The sequence below is a fragment of the Vidua macroura genome, chromosome 7, assembly GCF_024509145.1.
Source record: "Vidua macroura isolate BioBank_ID:100142 chromosome 7, ASM2450914v1, whole genome shotgun sequence".
Classification (NCBI taxonomy): Eukaryota; Metazoa; Chordata; class Aves; order Passeriformes; family Viduidae; genus Vidua; species Vidua macroura.
This window is the reverse complement of record NC_071577.1, coordinates 34,730,667-34,745,972: the sequence shown is the minus strand read 5'-3', so window position 1 is coordinate 34,745,972 and position 15,306 is coordinate 34,730,667. Positions and strand designations below refer to the sequence as shown.

At 39.4% G+C, this 15,306-nt stretch overlaps 1 protein-coding gene across 1 annotated transcript in view; it reads right to left on the bottom strand.

The window, feature by feature from the left end:
* Positions 1-15,306, bottom strand: part of THSD7B (thrombospondin type 1 domain containing 7B) — a 297,299-nt gene that overhangs the window by 239,475 nt on the left and 42,518 nt on the right. The window contains exons 4-6 of the mRNA XM_053982943.1: positions 6,690-6,751; positions 2,974-3,067; positions 785-958 (exon numbers count right to left, since the gene is read on the bottom strand). Coding sequence (XP_053838918.1) covers positions 785-923 — 139 coding nt within the window. The 5' untranslated portion in view covers positions 924-958; positions 2,974-3,067; positions 6,690-6,751. The remainder of the gene's footprint in view (positions 1-784; positions 959-2,973; positions 3,068-6,689; positions 6,752-15,306) is intronic.

Below are 15,306 nucleotides of genomic sequence, written 5' to 3'. Positions count from 1 at the left end.
CCCCCCCTCCAAAACAAAACAAAAGGAAAATTATTTTTCCATCAAATTCAATCACCATGTTGCTCAGTCACAAAAGGCCAGACCTCAAAGGGATCCTGGGCAATGAAAGCCCTGGTTCAGTTGGGCATTTTTGATTAAGCACTTTAAGTAAACATTTCCCAAATTAACCAATCTTTCCATTTCATTGAACATTCTTTGCTGTTGTGTGTTGTGCTACAAAGCAAACATCTGATGCACCATGTTTGGTTGTGTGCAGCTGTATCACCCACCCACTCCAGCACCAAGAGCTGCGGTGCACCCAAAGCATCTTCACAGGTTTCCACACCTTGTACATATTCAACCACTGCATGTATCCAACCTGACTGAGGGACAGAAATAATTCACTAAATGTACCAATGGAATTACAAATAGATTGACCAAGAACATGGACTTCTGACTCAGGTCATCCTGAGAGATGCTGGTGTGCCCCTTGCATGCAAAAATTAAAAGAAAATTATTAAATATTTCAAAGAAAGCAACATTAGGATAAAAATCCAGTAAAAATACTCTTAGATGACAAGCATTAAGGAGTCCAGAATTATGCTCTGGGTGCATAATTGCAACAGACATGTAGATTACTAATGTCAACCACAGATTAACCCCTTCTATTTTTCAGAATAAAAAAAAAAAATTAGAAGACATTATCAGACTTTTAAAATTTATTATTGAACTAAAACAGAATGGAGAAAGGACAATCATACCATGCTTTAATACAGCAAATACCTAGTAGAGGTATTTTTCCTACCTGTTTTCCAGACAAACTGGTGACCTCTCCTGGCTTGTAGATCAGCTGTTTGCAACATTAAGAAAACAAACAAAAGGAAGGGCTTCCCCAGGCTCTGCCATGCCCAATGAGGAGAAACCCAGTTCTGTTGTAGAAGCATAATTCAGATAATTCAGTCTCTTGTATTCTTTGGTCCTAGGATTAACAAAAAAAAAAAAAAAAAAAAAAAAAAAAAAAAAAAAAAAAAAGAGAGAAGGCTTGTTAAAACATGTAAAGCACCAAGGCAACAGGCTCAGCCTAAGGGTAACCTGGTGGCCACTGCAGATTTACCAGTCCCTGTGTGCCAGATTTGATGAGGACAAGTCTGTTACAGGTGCTTCACTTGGAGAGGGAGACAAGAAAAGGAGGAGGAGAAGAGAGAGAGAAGGGCCAGCTCCCAGAGGACCTACAGTCCCATCCTACAAAGCCACTGTAAATGCTTCTAGCAGGCTCTTAAGAAGAAATCTGCCAGTGCCAATAAATGGCAAGGGATCCAGTGGCAGTGTGTGGTGTGTCCCTTCTTTTCTCTATTATCTTTAGCAGGAATGTTATCTTGATATAGGCAGACTAAACCAAAGTGAGAATGGATTCCATGTACAAAATTCAGCTCCAAATCCACGCCCTACATTTAAGATCCAGGCCTGGAAGTGTTTTAGTTCCAAACCCTGTGTAAACACAAAAGCAACACCAGAAATGCAGCAGGAAAAGCAGGGAGATGGGGGTTGCTTATTAGCACATGATGGACCAGCTTGAAAGGGAAAACCAGACACTACACAGGCATTTCTGTGGAATTTGGGACACTCATTCAAGTCCCTTTGGATCTTCGAGCTCCAGGTCAGCAACCAATTACTGCAGAGAGGTCTCTCTGACTAAGGGATTTTAATTAAGCTCCCCAACACTTCAAATACCAGAGGTACATTGTGAATGAGACAGGAGTGGATCAAGTCCTGCTGCTGCAGCAGTTTTAGACCACACAATTCATTAAGATAATCACTGAGTGGTGCTGGAAGCAAGGAGGAATGTTTCTCTGGGACTCCCATACAAAGAAGGAGACCAACTTCTAAATGCCAGCTTCAGCAAACACCCACATTGTTTACATACTACAGAAAAGCTTCAAACAGTGGAGATTAAGAAATTCATACTACAAAATAAAATCTTAAAAATTCCAATTCAGTCCAGTAATTCCAATCTTTGTGTCTCTCATTCCACAAGATGACCAACTAGAGACTTAGGCAGACTTTACATGAGTTTCAAGTTATTTTGGATTCATCCATATTCAGGTGGGAACAATTCAGAAATCTCAAAAAACATTCATGGTACTTCCACATCAAACAAGTTTCTGATGTAAATTTACATATTAATTTTTCTGATGCAACACCTTTTGTATTTATACCATGTATTTATACCATACTTAAATTCTCCACACAGTTCTACTTATTAGTGATTAATCCTACTTTTATAGTTAAAAATGTCACATCTGTACTTGCATAAGGATGGAGATAATACCTGCCTTCAAGATTTGTCTTCACGGGCATAATCTTGGTGATTTTCATTAAAATTATCAGTTATTAGAAGTTCAGTCCAGAAAATTCTATTACATTCCTAACCTTATGAAAAGCAACATTGTCATAGCACATAATACACATAATCATTCTTGATAAGAAACTGAAGATAAATCTGGAAATTGTACACACTGAATATACAGTAGAGCTTTTAATTCCAGGCTGTATTCAAATTACTTTAAAACAGCTTCTATCATGATAAATTCATGCAATTACATTTAATCAGATATTGACTAACTACAGTGGGAGATACAATATAATATCTGTTATCTGATTTAGCTCATTCCTGCATTTCAGATGAACAGCATCTCATGTCCAACCTGACCAAATACAGTAACGTGGGCAAGGGACCACATTTATGCTTTGCTCATGTCTTCTGGATTAATTTTATTCAGAATTCACATTTAATTCAGAATGCAACCCACCAAGTCCCAGCACCCAGGCAGTGTAACACAGACCACAAGGGGCCTCATAGGAAGCACACAAGCTCAGAAATCTTGAGCATCATTCAGAAGTCCAATGCAGCAGTGAAGTCCTGGGGTGTGGGGAAGAAGGGCCCTCAGAAATCCTGCAATTCAGCATTTTTTGCCCATCAGGATGGCTGCTCACCTCACACAGAAGAGCTGAGGAGGAGCAACTCGCCCAGTGCCTTCAGCATCGCCGTCACCATCTATGACGGTGGGAAAACAGAGTCACCAACTTTCTGTCAAGGGAAGGAGAAGGAATTAGTGACACTGGCTGCAACACCAGCTCTGTATGTTTCACATCCAAAAACACAAAACCAGGGAAGAAAGTATTCAGATGCTCAGATTTCACTACTGGAGGGGAGCCACACGCCCAGCCCTGCGCAGACAGCACTCACTGCACTTGCAGGGCAGCTCTCCAGGGCCAGAAAATGCCATGAAAACAACACAACCTGAACAGGCAGGGGCATGAAGTGGCCAAATCCAAAGAAACCTCCGATAACAGCTGATAAAGACGCTGGGGTTTTTAATGAAGCACAAGTAGTGCTCAGGAGATGCTTTCTCAATGCACTGCCTTCATCTCTGCACTCAAAGGGTCAGCAAACAGCAGCACGTCCCTGGGAGTAGCAGCCTCCTGCCTAAAACAAGGGGTTTCAGTCTTTGGGCAGGATTACAAAGATAACTGGCTGCTCTCCCCACTGAGCAAGAACAGAGATTACATTAAGTCAGAAAAAACAGAAATAAATTAGACACCACGACAATGGCTCTAATCTCCTCCACCCCAGCAGAGCTCAATAGATTCCACTGATTTACACCCCAGCAATGCACAACGAAAATTTGTCTGTGTATCTAGGTTTGTGTAACACAGTTTGGAACCATAGCTGTTCTGTCCTGATACGATAAAAAAATATTGCACAGGCAACATATGCTATCTACAGAAACATGAATAAATTACATTATGAAGGCCACCAACACTTCACATCAAATTTAGTTACATGGTATCTCAGCTCCCAAATGTGTCAGCATGGCTAGCTGTAAACTGGCAAACATAGATGAAAAGGGAGAAAAAAAAAACATTTTTAAATATAAATTTTTATTTCATTGAGACTAGTCATTAAATTCATGGAATTGCTTAAATATCATAAATCCATAAAATGGTTTTGGTTGGAAGGGACTTTAAAGCTCATCTCATTCCAAGCCCCAGGCAGGGACACCTTCCACTATCCCAGGTTGCTCCAAGCCCTGTCCAACCTGGCCTTGGACACTTCCAGGGATGGGGCAGCCACAGCTTCTCTGGGCACCCTGTGCCAGGGCCTCACCAACTTCACATTAACATATTATTTCCTAAATATGTTCAAGGTATGTGCTTTAGTCTGAAAAAATATCTCGCTCTTCCAAAATTATCTGGATTTAGTCAATATCCTTTATAATCCAGGCCTGGCCAATTAATAGTTTGCACTAATGGATTCTCTTGAAATGAAATAACGAGGTGTTATTTTGATATTTGGAGGATTAGCCACAAGCATCCTTGTCACTTTGTTTGGCTTGTATGGAATCTTGTTTAGAAAAACAAGGATATCATCATTAGCTGTAATGACTGGGAATATACAGGCAGTCTTGAAAAAGACACGTGCAAGTTTTCTAATGATCATAACCATGCATTTGCATTTTCTAATCCACTGCTAATTCTCTTAATGACAGAATTTAAAAAAATAGTTTTGAAAAGCAAACTTATTTTAGAAACCTGCATTTCTGCTGAAAGCATGGCATTCCAGTGACAAAATCTTAGAAATAAGTAAAGATGCATACAGATATCTTATTTCTGAAGTGATCAAAATTTAATTTAATTTTCAACCTCAGTGGAATATCCAACAGCCAAATTCCAGCCTAATCCCTGCTTAGCTAGAGAGGGGAAAAAGCCTCTGGGAAACTTTTCCCATTTTCCAGGCACTGCTGAGCAGTCAAAGGCAGGTTTTTCTGAGTGACAGGCACTGTGCTAGTCCAAGACACATCAGAGTCCTCAAAATCATCCCACACTGAAAAACAAAAGACTGATGGTCCAAATTTGACTCTACACTCTCACATAATGCACTGTTAAATAAGGCACCAGGTTTTTTTTCTTTTTCTCCAGGTCTCCATGGGACAGGGGTTTCCTTCTGCTCCATTTCTATGGTTTAGGCAAGCGCAGCCTGGCTCTGCTCCAACATGGATTTACAACATATTTAATACTGAATTTAGAAAAAGATCAATTTTAACTGATCCAAACCTGAGACATGATTTCAGCCTTGTCATACATCAGTTCAATTCCCCCTGACTTTCTCTGGGAGTTGTGACCTTTCCCATCATGGGTAAATCTGACATACTTTTTGGTATGATAGGAATGCTGACAAGGACACCTGGGTAGCTCTCTCCATTTAAAACATATGAGGCAATCAGAATAATCCCAAATACTTTGAATAGCAACAACAAAAAAGAAGAGCCATTACAGATGATATGTGTGGCTATAAATCATTTGGCAGGTGTCTAGCACAAAGATAAGCATCCTTAATCATGAATAAATTTTCTTAATACAAATGTAAGCAGTAACTGTGCAACTGTTTGCCTATTACACACAAACCCATTGCATGTGATACCCCAAAATAATCTGGATGTTTATATCATAGTCTTTATCGTCAAATAAAGTCTGCCTGGCTTATTCAGAAAGCTGTTATCCAAAAAGCTAATTCTATTCTGTTCAAAAGCAGCAGAATGCCTGGCTTGTAGCAGCAAAGGCTGATCACCACAGACAAGAACTGCTGACCATCCCTGGGGGAGAGATTTCCAAAAAACCACAAATGCTAGTGTAACAGGCATGGAGCATAACAAAACAGAAGTGTTTGGACAATCACATATGCCAAACTAGGAACAGGCACCCAAATGTAAGTACCTATGTGCCCAGTCTTTTATTTAATGATGAACGTAGTTACACTAAACTTCCCTTACACTTCCATATCTAAAACACACCCTACACATTTCTCCCCTTACACATTTGGAGGGAAACAGTCTTCTGGTTAAAGCAGAGGTACCCAAAGTTCACTCCACTTCCAACTCTGTCAGAAACTTCCTGTGTAAAATGTCACCTAAGGTCATGCTCTGACACTAATACTCGATTCTGCAAGTGCTCCCCATGCTTTCAGCAGAGTGACTTTGCATATATGAGAATGGTAGCTTGATTTTCTATACCTCTACTGCCTCACCTCCAAACATTAACTGAGAATATTTGCTCTTCTTCCAGGAGCACTTGAGAAAATCCTGGTTAAAAACATACAGAGCGAATGAATGAGATTCATACATGAGGTTGACAACTGCCTGACAGCACTTTTGTCCTAAGTGGTCACTTCTTGGGAATCCAAACATTAACCTGCACAGTTCTCTGGTAATTTGCTACAATAACTGTAAGGCTAAATAATGCCTGAAAAAGTATTTGGTGTTCACACATCTTCATACAGAAGATCATTCCAAACAATGAGCAGACAGTCTCAACCAGCCTGCTTTGGGTAGGAGGAATCCTGCACAACCTCCAAATCAGCAAAGCTCAACACAAATTTCATGGTCCATCTTCAGATACAAACTTCAACAACCTTCCTCAATAATCCATTGCTAGAAAGCTCAATAAGTCATCAGTATCATCACCACTTATATTTGAAAGTTTAGGTATTTTAGAGATGTCTATAGTCAAAACAGTAAGAATCTATTAATTATTTTCCTATATTCTTCTATTCAATTGCATCCAATTCTTGTTCCAAAGCTATAGAAGATCCGAGAAATTAAAAGCAAATATATGAAATTACTGTAGTGCCAATTAATTGCTTCTTAACTTACATCTACTTGTTTGGGGTAAAAAACACGAATCCTAAGTTTTCCTCCTTCAGTCTCTGTACAACCTAAAAATGTAACAAAAGCAGGTTTGAATTTAGAAGCTTAATTATAAACTTAGCTAAGTGGATTATAATGAAAGATGTTCCAGCAAGGGAGCTCAGACTGATGCATTATAACTACATTAAAGAAAACACCAGAGAATAGACTTTCCATCAGTAGAACAACTTTAATTACAACAGTGCTGGAGCAGAACTGTTCTGTTAAACAATGCTGCTCTTACTTCTCCTTCACTCTGAGTAGTTCCAATGGACTCCACGGGAACACACTTGACTTTCAAGAATATAAAGTGAATGGGATTTGCAGAACTCTTCCCAGGAACCTGGTTCAGGAGATCAGTTAAACACAGCTGAAGCAAAACTTCATTTGCACACAAACATGGGCGATCTACACTCCCTCAGAAGGGCAGGAGACTTCCAAGGCAAGGATTCAAGAGTTTGTGCAAGGCACCATCCTGTCCATGACACAGCCCCCTACAGCCCCCAGGCCCATTGAAAGCAGAAGAAATTATGCTCAACAACCAAAAGCTCCCCAACATCTCCCTCTACAAACTGCATTCTTTTGGTGTTGTATCTCAGCACTCAAAGCAGGGTAATTTACCTTCACAAATGTTCTTCAGGCCATGATCATACCCTTGCAGCAGGAACAAGTGCAGAGCAATTAAGATCAAAATGCTCAAGACTGTCAATAGGCTTCTCTCATGAACTCAGGCATTGATTTTTTTTTTTTTTCTGAGCAGCAGAACACAGAAAGTGTCCAACAACTTTTAAGTAACCTTTTCAGGCTGCTCATGCACTTTTATATATTTAATTAAATAAAAAAGGCTGCAGAAACTCAAATCGAACATCTCATCAACACACCAACAATCACCTTAGAAACTTAGAAAGTCCCATTTTTTGGGGGACAAATAATTTTGGGGGGTTATTTTATCTAGGTTATGTATACAACCCTAATGCATTATAGCTGAATGCCTCAGGCCAGGCTTCTCAGCCAGCACAGCAGAACACAGCGTGGAAGCTCAGTGATTTCTTGACATTATAGCACATCCTTTCTGTAACAACAAAACTATATAGCTTTGAGGGACAAAAAAGTTTCTTTTTGTTTATTTTTCAATGGATAGAGAAAAGTTTGAGTCTATTATCAATACACTGCTCTGCTGTAGCTTTTATCATTGGCAATGGATGAACTGAAGATCCTTTGAAACTCAGCTGTATCTAAGAATTGCTGTCACAGTTGCACAGATCTTGGATTACTGTTAAATTGCAATTAAACAAAGGCAAAGGGAGCTGGCACTACTTCCAACCCCATTTCAGTAAATGCTATTGCAAGTTTTTGTTCAAAGAGGATTACTCTCACTTCACTGGCAAAGCATTGCATATAATGCACATTCAGCAGTATAATACCATTTGAAAACTAGTATTTGAAATTATTTTCCTTTAAAAGGCAAACCTGGAAATCAGACTCAGTAGAGAGCCATGTCCCTACTTTAGCAGCAGGACCATTCACATGGAAAACAACAGAAAGTTTCAAAGTCACCAATTACAAGGCAGCAGAGTTTCAAAAAAAGAACAAACAACCTCCTAACCTCTGCTGCTGGAACAATGGCAGATTTCCTGAGCATTTCCATTAAAGTGCTTTCAGTTCAGAAATTAAATTCCTTTACTGCAGTGATTTTCTTCTGCATTCTGATATTACTTTATATTATTTGACATTAGTACAGCATCACAGGCTGTAGGTCAGAGGCTTTTTTCTCTCCTCACTGGAATATGGCCACCATGTAGAGTTTATCAATCTTAAACACAAGGTCAGAATAATACAATCAAGTACCACCAGGCATATGAGCTCAGCAAAGACTTGAGCTCTGCCTAGCAGGGAAGGACCATCTGCTTCCCTGCCACAGGACTGGTGCAGCTGAAGCTTACATCCAATTTAAATTGGTACATTCTACACTTCCACACATCAACCAGAGCAACTGGGTGCATGCACACACCCAAACCCCTCACCAAAGAAACAACTGCAAATAGGCAGAAAATATTACCAATTTAGCCTGTTAATCAGTTCTGGGGAGAGTATGTGGGGTTCAGTTTTGAACTTCTAACCACTGGTGACTTTGGCTAAAATAGTCAGTCAAACATGCAGAGGCCACCCTCAGTACTTCTTAAATGTATAATTTTCCTTCTGCTGTAACACACACACACTAAGAATAATTTCTTTTCCACAAGATCTACCTCTATTTGTAGGCAGTCATTACTATTTTGCCATTTGCACTACCTAGCTGTAGCCCAGGCCTAAATGAGTTAATAAGAAGAGACACACACACACACATCTACAAGATAGATCCCATTTAAAAAAACTCATTTCCAAAGTGCTGAAATAAACGTTTATTCCAATGCATCCTCTGCCATCAGTTTATTTCAGTGCACCAAAGAATAAACTTGTAGGAAAGGAGAAAATAAAGAGCACAATGCATGGCAAACACTGAACACACAGGCTCTACAGAGTTCATCAAGCCCTGACACTGTACCTCTTCATTTCCTATCAAACACCATCCATGAAGTCTTGTGATGAAGTCTCCTATAACCAAGATTTCATCATTTCTACAGAATAAAATCCTGTGTAAGTCAGGTCCCAAGCCAGAACACGTATTTTAAATAATTGTAGCTGGATTTGTCAAAATAAATTAATCAAAAATGTTTTGTGGTTCCTTAATCCTGATTCATTGACTTTCCTTCTGTTTACTTTGCAACATTGATGTTAAGTGGCCCAGGCAGACATTGTAACAAACGGGTTAAGAAAACTATATTGCTTAAATAAAAAAATAAAGATACAGTGAAGGCTTAAAACACATATTAAACACCCCAAATATTGGTATAAAGAACTTCTAAAAATTGCTTCCTGAGCACACACACAGAGGCCAATGTACACACACTGCACTCTGGATTCAGCTTTTACTGATTTGCCACACAGACTTCAACTCACCAAGACAAACACAGTGCAGTGGTATAAGGCTTGTACTGAAAAGCAGCATCTGCTTTTTAGCTGGAATTCATTTTCAGAAATGCACGAGCAAATCCTTTTGCCAAACTTCCTCACACTGCCACATCTGGGACGCCAGGGAAGGTCTCCAGACCTCCTCTCCCCTGCCATGGCAGTATCCAGGAATAATCTGCCTCTCCAGAAGATGCACACAGCAGCCAAGTGCCACACCAGCACATCCCACCACCTCCTCCAGAGAGGGAAGAGCACCAGGCACGTGCTCCAGCTCAGCACCTGGCCCTGGGATGTGTGCCTGAAACTCAGGCATTGCAAGGCACTTGGCAAGAGCTGCAGAACCAGGTGTAAAAATGTGGGGTTTCCTATCAAAACCCATTCATAATACCTGCACATTTATTTAAAAGTGAACTTGCTTTCACCCCAGGATCAACTATGCACGACAGCAACAAAAAGTTCCAAATTGTCACACGGGCAGTTAGAAAGAATAACACTACCCTTTAAAGCAGCTGGAGCAACCAGCTGAGTAAAACCATAGATCTAGTCAGGAATTCTGCAATTCTGTTACCTTTCCCATTCCTTTTCCCCTGTTGCTGGCTATAGTCCCTCACTGTATTTTATCACATAGGAAAGTCTTATCTCTTAGGGTGAAAAATATATTTGCCCTGAACACAATATAATATGATTTGCACAGGGGGCCCTGACACTGTTGCAGTATTGATACAAAAAATAATCATAATGATATGAACTGCTGAAGGACCTCATTGTGGCACTATTTAAGCAAGGTCAATTGCCCGTGCAGGTTGTTCTTACTGGAGTTCACGTTACACCACTGGTCCCATCATCCTGACCTTCCCTGCTGTCATCCCCATCACAGTTCAATTAACACAGGAGTCCTGCAGGGGCTTGATGAGCATCTGCTGCCTCTACCCGGCAGTAATTCAATAAGGGAGCGCCATAGGAAGAGATAATGAGAAGTCAGACCAGTTGTTCTGTCTCCCTCCAGGAGAGCAGATGAGTTTGGTTTATGGGAAAGAGCGTGACCTATGAAAATTATCAGTTAATTTTATATTTCAGAGCTTCAACATGCAACTTAAAGTGTTGTCTGGTTTCTCTGGTGGTGCTGCCCACAAGACTCCAGAACCACTTTTCCTGGTGAGCCCCTGATTAACAACCCTTCCCACACCAAAAGGAATAATCTTTTTGAATTTTCTCTCTGCCAGTTTCACCAAAGGAATGGTTTCTATTCATGCATTCAGCAGTGGTTGGTCTGAACTAAAAAATTAAACACCTGAGCAGAGAAAACGGGCCAAAACTATTGCTGAAGTAATTCAGGCAGAATGAAATTCACACAAACATCAAACCTGGATGAAACACTTCCACAAAACCAAAAGTGTCAGCCTGGGTCTTCTCTCCCTGCCCCACAGGACACACTGCTCACTGGTGCCCAAATTTTGTTTCTCCTTCCATTTCCTACTGCACCTTTCCAGCAGAGACTTCAGTTAACTTCCACCTATCCTCCAACTCTCTCCTGTTGCTTTAGGAACGTCTATTCCATCAGCAAAAACTCAGAGCCACCTACAGTCCTTTCATCTCCTGCTCCAGCACTGGATGTCACAGGGACTGTGTCTGAGGGATACGGCTCTGTGTGGATTTATTTTTGCCTAGTGATTGTAGTGTCCCTATGTGTTTTGCAGCTTTGTTTCAACAATCTTATTCACTGAAATAGGACATTAATTTGATTTCAAATGCAATTTTCTATTTTATGTCTCCTTAATATCATTAAGGCACAGATTTACTGAAGATGATAGGCATGAGAGGAGAAAAAAGGAAGATACATTTCCTCCCTGAGTTCTGCAAGGTGATCAGCAAACCACAGTGAATTTACACAGCTGCCCATTCCCACAGCTCCACATTCACAGCTTCATTTCTCTCAAGATCAGCTTCATTTGAGCCACGTCCTTTCCCATCACACAACTATCTGCACTGCCCCAAAGACTGCTTGCTGCTCTGACCACTCTTCCCCATGAGTACATAGGCAGCTCATTCCTCACTCCCAGGACAAGACAGGTTGGCACATCCCTACTTCAGTCAAACCTTCTGCTCAAAGTAGGACCAGACAGCAGTGAACCACACAAGATACTTGATACTGTCCCCAAATTCTTTGTTTTGTTTCTGTTCCCACCAGAGAGCTCAGTCTGCCAAGCTCATGCAAACTGACATGAGAGCTGAGGCTTGGTTGCCCTCACCCAAGTCCCACAGCCAGGACTTTCCCCCATCTCAGTACATTCTCTTTTCTCCATTCCCTTCTGCCATCTCGTCACTCACCGGTTCCATCACCTGCTGCACATCTCCTCCTGAGCACCTTGTCCTTAATCCTCAAATCCTTTCTATCCTTTGCCCTTAATTCTCTCCCATACTAAACTAGTTGATTTCTTCCAAAAGGCAACAGATATAATTTTATTACATCCTTTATTGCCACCTTTTCTCAGCTTGTTTTCTTATCCCTTTTCTCACCCTACAGCATTTTGTTCCTACTCCTAACTAGCCCTTTATTCACTTGCATTTCCCTTCTATTTTCTAATTCCCTGGGAGTCATTTTCATCACTCTCACATATTCTTCTCTATTTTTTTTTTCTTTTTTCCCCCCTTGTAGACACTTGGAGAGGAAACACTAGACACACTACATTATATCCAAAAGAGGATACTATAACAATTTTACAGTTACAAATAATCAGCATTTAAGAAATCCTGGAATTAAAGCTGCCTTGCAGCAATGTATTAAGATAGTCAGGTTTCATGATTATATCTATTTTTACCATATTACTAAAGTCTATATTAAAATACAATTTAAATCTATCTTTGACTTCTTTTGCTTTTATCTATTCATCACACTTGCTTTCAACCCTCTCTAAAAGCCTTACTCATACTTCTCTTTGAAACAGGCAGAAACTACCTGTAAATCCAATAACTGCAATTACAGAAAATGTTATTTACTTCACTCTTAGCAGTTATGTGCACCATTAAAAAAAAAAAAAAAGGTTTTTTATTTAAATATATTAGGTTAAATAACTCAAAATTTGATAACCACAGTATGGACTAGCTTCCATCTGGTTAAAGAAAGAATAGACACAGCCTATGCAACAAATGCTAGAGAAGTTAGTCATGTTCACTGGCTACTTTTGATCTCAGCCTTAATAGCAAAGTAATACAGATATATAACATATATAACTACATATAGTCAGTCATACAGGGCACACCTGTAAGCAAGGCATATAAAATACTGTTTCAGGAGAAGGATGGAAAACAACTCAAGTGCCAAGACAGGCCTACAGGGGCATTTTAGGAACACAGCAGTAGGAGGAGCCTGCTGAAATTCCTCAATTCCAATCATCCATACTTGACTTGCCCTTTGTCCACTGAAGTTTAGGATGGTTACAGCAGAAAGACATCCAAAACCACATTTTTCATTCTAGCCAATGTAAACTCATCAGACTTTTGCTGGTTAATATATTTCCCTGTTCATTTTTTACACTTTTCCCCATTAGTTGAATTAATAAGTCAATTAATGCATAAAGCCTTCTGTAAAAGCACAGGTGTTTACCAGACTTCAGCATTCTTTTCTACGTGTTCCAGGATTTAAATAAAAATTGAGCCAACCTTCTGGAGAAATCAGTGCTGGCAGAAGCTCTCTTTGTGGGTTCACACCAAGAGAAATTAACAGCTTCTGCAGTGAAAAAGCTGTACTTATACCTGAATAAGAGTCTTGCTAACTGCAAGTATTTAGGATTTCTTTTACAAATACTCTCACAGTATTAAAACATGCATCTACTCCCAGAGGCTTGTATTCCACATTATTTGAACTATTTTACATTCCTGCAGCATTTTCTTCCTTCAGAAAGATGGGAGTGTGAACTAAATACAGGACTTAATAACAGCAGTAATCCAATATATCTGATTACATAAACAAATCTAAAATTAAATTAGAAACTTAAATGGCAGAAATAAATATATTGCAAGGCCTGGGTATTTCTTTAAAAATTGGCCTACCAGGTAATATTTGGCAGAGGCGATACAAGAGCTGGGTCATAATTCTATGGATTTTTTTTCTTTATATAGCAAAAACTAGCAGGAACTGGGTTACAACTAGAGTTAAAACTCCACTTACTATGTAATTTTTACTCAGTACCTGAATCCTTTTTTAAAAGATTGCAATTGCTTTGAGTTATACAAAAAGATTGATCTGTAGAAAGTGGAAAATGTCTCCTGTCCTACTTTCAAGAGCGGGATTTTGTCATGCCAGCAAATGTTTCATAGGATCATTTCAACTCTAATATAAAGGGAAAAAAAAAAACCCAAGAATTTTTGTCCTGTGGGAAGAATTGCCTCTGAATTACAGGGAAACACATATTTGCAAATATAAATACACTTAAAATCATGGACTGTGCTTTTCCTCTATTTGTTACTTTTCCTGCTAAACAAATTCAGCGGTGATTTGGATTTGGTGTTAATGAATGCCGAAAGCAACTTGGCTTCCTCTTGCCAAGGACCTCCATAAACTGCAGTTCAGCAAAACAAGACAATCTTCTTATCCTGTGTAAGAGCTCAATTAAATCATCATTTTAACATAATCCTATTTAGTGGCTCTCACATTTTCTGTCCTGATGCTAGTGATGTTAATGGCTTAAAAAAACAAGGGAAGTAAATATACAGAGGTAGAAGGGAAGGACAGAAGCCAGGAAAATGCAGCTTCTGTTTCACTGAAGATCATTTGAGTGCAGAAAAAACCCAAAACAACAACAAACCAGAACCAAAGCACCCCAAACTCAGAAGCATGGAAACAGCTTGCACAGAACGTAAAATCCAACAGTCTTCCTGGATCCCAACCCAATCTTTCAAACACAATACAATTGTGAGTTGAGAAAAACTGCTCCAACCAAAGACTTCCAAGCAATTTTCCAAAGTTTGCCTGCTTGAATCTGCAATACTTATTTAGAGGTCAACACCTTGCTAAGGAAATCAATTATTATTATAACAAACATTAAAAAAACCACACAAGAGGGCTCTAGAACATCCCTGAAATGCACACAGCTCTTTATGCAGAAGCGACTAATCTCCCAGAGTACTATGTAAATTGGCTAAGCTTAAAAGTTGCATTTAAAATTATCCTCAATATCCATTACAAAAGAGAGGTACCTACCCACTGATAAATTAGCAATTGTAATAAGGGACTGTAAGGCTAAGGGTAAATTGATTGTTGTTCCTAATTTTCCCTTTATTTTAATCCAAAACTCTCCAAACTGCAAGAAATAAAAGTACGGGTGAGAGGGTGAGCAAAAAGCTTTTGACTGCATATAAAACATCTAAAAATAGTGCTTCAGTATATTTCCATGTGCTGGAAACAGCAGTGAATATCATCTATATAAATCTATTCCTAGCAGAGGTTTTCAGCAGCATCCAAGACTTGAGAATCAATTGTAAATTTGTATTTTAGATTAATCAATAAGAAAAAGCACAAGACACCCTTTAAACAATATGCAGCATTTAGCAGGCAAATAGAGCTATGTACCAC